The 5,651-nt window shown below is 34.5% G+C and overlaps 1 protein-coding gene across 1 annotated transcript; it reads left to right on the top strand.

Moving 5' to 3' along the window:
* Positions 1-4,463: 4,463 nt before the first annotated feature.
* On the top strand, positions 4,464-5,267 carry LOC139840632 (uncharacterized). Its single transcript, XM_071830888.1, has one exon. It carries the CDS (start codon positions 4,464-4,466, stop codon positions 5,265-5,267), a length of 804 nt encoding a protein of 267 aa, XP_071686989.1.
* The last annotated feature ends 384 nt before the right edge of the window (positions 5,268-5,651 follow it).

The following is a 5,651-nucleotide window of genomic DNA, read 5'->3' as shown; positions in this document are numbered from 1 at the left end:
GTTTTTGATTTTGAGCTGACTATGTTTACTTAAGTCAAAACCCCCTAATTTCGATAAGTAATTAATGTTCCCCTGGAGTTAGTACTTAATAGCTGAAACCCTAATTTGACTACTGTTAATGAAATCGTCTATCGATGAAATGCATTGATTTTTAAATTGGATATATACGTAGAAATGATTATAGTCATGCATGCTTCTATGAAAAACGTAGTCCGTTGTTATTTATGAAATAATTGACCACCGATGCATCAGATTTGCTTGGAAAGATTATGGACCTGGCTGAAATAATCAAGTCATCTCCAGAAGAAAATACTCATGCTGATGAAATTTGCCCCCTTTTGAAGGGTATATGTCTATTTCTATTATATTCCTTTTACTTGTTACTTATCAATTTCATAATAAGGAAAATTAAATTATCCAGTAATTGATATTGATAGATGAATAATAATAATAATAAAAAATAAATTTGCATAAATGAACAGAAATGCTTGGTAGAGTGACACACGAGACCAGGGTTAAGCTTTTGTATGAACTCGCGAGACCAGCAGCTTCACCGTCGTCTCCTCCTCCGGCTGTCATTGATAGCAAAGTTAAGGAGTTCATTGATAATCTCCCGACTAAGATCGTCCCTTTATTTGAAGGTACTAGTAGGTTAATTATTACTACTTAAAGATACTGTTATTAGGGAGTTTAACTAACTATTGTAGGGAGGGAGGGAGAATATACATATTAATGTTATGCTGCTTGTTTTTATTATACACACACACATACATTTATTTATGTGATCAGATATGACGATTGACATGCTTGAGGATCGATATTGGCGCCTGCTTGATAAGGACATCAGTTGCAGTTCACGTCCTCAAACGGTGACTATTAATGCTGACGTGTCTCCTCTTCGTAATCAACGAATCAAGGTATTTGTTGCTGGGGATATGGTGATGGTAACGGGGTCTGATAAAGAATCCGGTTCTCCCGATTTTCTAAGACAATGTCCTAAGCATATGGTTAAATTGCCACGGTTTCCTTACGTTCATCATGACGTCACTGCTTACATCACACGAGGCAAACTCAAGGTTGATTTTCCTCGTCTTGCTGATTCAGAGGTGGTGAACGTACCCAGGGTTTACCAAGTTGATCTCGATTATGATGCCCCCTATCAGAGTAAGTTTTACTACTGCTATGCTATTTACAACATTATTATTACTACCTAACTTATCTTTTTAAAATTCTGCTTATGCTTTCATTTTTCTCTTTATATGTTGTGTTTGTTTTGTTTTGTGATAAACTTATATGTCTTCAATTATTCTTAGTATTAGTTATAAATTATAATTAGCAGATTATTGTTATTGGAATCTTTAGTTAATGTGGAGTTATGTTAGGGACTAAGCGGTTGATTATCCAAGTAGGGCTATATGATTCTAAGTTTACTATGCTTAGTTTTATGAATTCGTGATTTGGTTACAAAATTTGGAGAATCATCACAGTTAAACGGTAGGAGTTTATGAATTCATTCATATTACTGTTATGCTATTTATGTTGATTAACGTATCCACCTAAGTTATCTCTTTTGAAATCCTGCTTCTGTTTCTCTTTTTCTTTTTGTATGCCATGTTGCATTTCGTTATGTTGTACTCATATGACTCATTATTATTATGATTAGCGGATGATATCGAGTTTATCAGTATAGTTTGAATAGTATGAGAGTAGAGAGTAATAGTGTTTAAATTATTGTGTTTTATATTAATATTATTATGTCTTTGCAGGAAGAATTTAATTGATTAAATTTTATTTTCTTTTGTGGTTTTAAAATTACAGCAAGCTACAAAAAACGTGACTCTCTTGTGGAATGGTTGCACAGTGTAAGAGAGGGCGTGAAGGTGGAAGAAACTTGGTAGTAGTAGTAGTAGTCTATCTTGTAGTAACATGAAATATTTTTGAAGATTCTCATTTTGATTACAGCTTATTTTGCTAAATATCATGTAATCTTGACCGCTAATTTAGGACATGTGAAAACGCTTATTTTAATATAAGAAATTTATATATTACTCCGTATTAGCTAATTTCTGCATTCTAAATCATTAAGTGTGAAAATTATGTAATGGTTCTGTTCATAGTTCAAAACAGTATTTTTTTTTTTTTTTTTTTTTTTGTAACCTGGTATCCAACATTTTTGTAACTGACTAATCCCAGGGCGACTACCGCTTTGCGAGTAGCCCAGAGTCATTGCAGATGAACCTTCGTGGCCATGAGGCAGAATAACTTTGTGGGTGCAAGAAATCAAACCCTTGACATCCACATTTGAAGGTCAGGGTCTTACAATATCACCACCACCCTCATGGTTTCAAAAAAGTATATTAACTATTACATAACATGATATATTTAATGAGTTTGTTCATACGAAGTAAGAAAAGTTTAAAATATAATATCTACATATGACAAGTTCCAACTATTATCATACATAACTATTAACTCTTTCATGAATCTAAGATTCTATCTAATATTTTAAAATGCTAGCATAAGTTAGAAAGATTCATTAATTTTTTTTTTGACCAACGCATGGATCATATAATAATCATTTGAAACAACTTACACACCAATGGCAAACCAACGTACAAACATCAACTCTGCACAACTTGAAGAAAACATATTAAGTAGTTCAAAATTTCAATAATAGTTGCACAAATAGACCTTAATTATGGTCTTATGGAGATCAAATTCAGTTCTTGCACCAAAATTCTAAAAAAACAACTCATTCAATTCCATAAAAATTGCATATCAAAGACTGAAGTACAAACAAAAGAAAATAAAAGTTACATTTCAGGAATAAAAGTGGTTTTGACGTATAAATGTGAAGTTTGAATTAAGAAAGGGCAACATAAATTAGCATTACTATCTTTTTTTTTTTTTTTAAATGCTTCTGCTTCCAAGTTAACCTGTATAATCTGTTGGTGAAAATTTACACGATTTATTTGATTGTTAGGAATTTTAATTGTGTGTTTTTCTCACCCTTGTTAAAGGGGTTTCTTTATTTAATTGTTCGGAGTATCCTAGAAGATGGAGTGTTTTGGTTCGTTGTATAGTTTTTGTATAAATATAAATATTTTCCATCTGATTATGACCTCGGTAAAAGTTCATGAGTCCCTCTTTTCTCTAAAACCAATTGATGATAGATAGAGATTCTCAAGTGTCTTATATGCATACATAATTTTCTTTCTACTTCCTATGTGGGACACCCTAATCGATTAGCTCAACAGGCCTTACAAATGTGTTACTTTTTTTATTCAGCTTTCGGCAGAAGGGATACCCAGCAGCTGTAGAAGGTACACCTGAATCAGAAAAATGTGACAGTCTCCTTATTTGACGTATTCTTTGGGTGTACGACTGTTTCCCCTACCTTAAAAGCTTCAATCATCAACAGCTTGGCTTCATTTCTCAAGTAAACTTGGGTATCAGTTATTAACAATGATTACAACGACTCCTTTTAATACATCGTTCTTTTATGGCTTTATAGATTGATCATTAAATTGTCGAAAGCTTTGGTGGAGAAAGACTTGTATCACAGCTAAATGCTTTGAACATGAACAAAGCTAAAATTATTCCTATATATGGTATCAATTTTTATGTATCTCAATTGATAGTTTTAACGAGCATGAGGGGCATGCGTTGCTAAGCAAAAATCGAAAATGCAAATGAAAAAAATAGAACGTTGTTTTCAAATTTTAAAAACCCTTGTTGATCCGATCAATAGAACGTCATTTTCACAACTTAAAAAAACTAAAATTTAGCGTATAAGACTAAGTAAAAAAAATAAACCCATTTTTAAAAAAGGACATCGACTTTGATAAGATACACGGTTGTTAACGCTTTATTATATAAAAGGCTTTATTATATAAAAGGCTTTTCGATTGGGCTGCCAAAACCGTATCTTTCGGAGGTCGGCTCACCCTCATTAAATCCATACTAAGTAGTATACCGCTCTACTACTTCTCTCTCTTCCATGCACCTACCTCCATCCTTAATCTCCTTGAGGCCAAAAGACGCAAATTCTTTTGGGGTGGGACATCCTCTGAAAACAAAATTAATTGGGTAAAATGGGATCAAATTCTACTTCCTTACGAAAACGGTGGGTTAAACGTGGGTTCCCTATTTAGCAAAAATATCTCACTACTATGCAAATGGTGGTGGCGTTTTAAAAACGAGGAAAATGCGCTTTGGGTTAAAATTATCACAAGTATATACGGGAAAGGGGGGGGGGGTTGGAATTTGACGTTTCTTGCAGGAATATTTCAGGTCGCACAGTTTGGAAAGAAATCATCAAAGCTGGCAAGGTTGCGAACAAATGCGGGACTTCCTTCTCTACTGCCATCACAAAATGCCTCGGAAATGGTGACTCTATCAAATTTTGGAATGACATTTGGTTTGGGTCGGAACGTTTCAGCACACTTTTCCACAAGTTATACATGCTCGAGTCCAATAAAGAAGCAACAGTCGCTGAAAGAATCACGCAAAATAATGGACTTTCACTCGGTAATTGGTGCTGGTCACGATCTCCATACGGCCGTGTTCTCAATGAATTAACTGAACTAAACAATATAATTTCCTCCGTGACATTGTCCGAAAAACCCGACTCTTGGAAATGTTCTCTCGACCCTTCGGGCACTTACACCACCAAATCTATGGCACACTTGATAAACTCCCTTAAGCTTGGTGGTAATACCCTCAACATGACGATTCCCCGCAACAATCTACTACCACAAAAAGTCTTCATTTTCATATGGCGAGCATTTCAAAAAAAGATACCTACTAGATTCGAATTAGACAAACGTGGTATTGATCTCGACTCCATCCTTTGCCCTTTATGCGAATCGGACATAGAAACCATTGAGCATTCTCTTGTTCTTTGTCCAAAATCGACCCAAATATGGAAACACGTACTAGATTGGTGGAACCAAGACCACTCACTAATTTCAAACCTTAATGACGCTATCATCAATAAGCAAACTTTCACACACAACAATCTCGGCTCTTCAATATGGCAAGCAACCAAATGGATTACATGTTACATGTTATGGAAACATAGAAACGCAAAAGTATTCTCCAAAAAAGTCTGGTCCATTGCATCGATCCTCTCCGAAATTCAATCTCAAAGTTTTAGCTGGATCTCCAAAAGATTGAGTAAAAAGAAACCTATCATATGGCACCAATGGCTCATCAATCCTTCATTCTTTGTGGCGGATCCCCCACATCGTGTCGGCATCGGTTGATACGCTCCTACTCTCAAGCGTAGCCCTCGAATACTATATCTTCTACTGAGGGTTCGATTAATCGGGTTAGTCTGTAGTAACTTTGTTGGCGCTTGATCGTCACTGTTCCTCTCTCTACCCCGGCTTGTTTTTTCAAGTTCTTATGCCCTCGCTAGTCTTTATGGTATCCGACGGCTACCCTCATAATTTAGTTCCCCACAACATGTATCTCCATTTCATTGTATAGATGAGTATAGGATCTTGTAATTAAATATTCCATTAATAATAATATATTTTGCTTTTCAAAAAAAAAAAAAAAAATTATATATTATGATTATGATTATCGTTAAATTATTTTATTTAGTTCAATAATTTATTAAAGGTGAAAAAACTAAGTTACTCCGT

This window comes from Rutidosis leptorrhynchoides, chromosome 4 (genome assembly GCF_046630445.1).
Source record: "Rutidosis leptorrhynchoides isolate AG116_Rl617_1_P2 chromosome 4, CSIRO_AGI_Rlap_v1, whole genome shotgun sequence".
NCBI classification, from domain to species: domain Eukaryota; kingdom Viridiplantae; phylum Streptophyta; class Magnoliopsida; order Asterales; family Asteraceae; genus Rutidosis; species Rutidosis leptorrhynchoides.
Note: the sequence above shows the minus strand (reverse complement) of the source record. Positions and strands in the feature narration are given on the sequence as shown.

Excerpts from the sequence above, each read along its gene's own strand:
- LOC139840632 (XM_071830888.1), top strand. The coding sequence starts at position 4,464 with ATGCTCGAGTCCAATAAAGAAGCAACAGTCGCTGAAAGAATCACGCAA.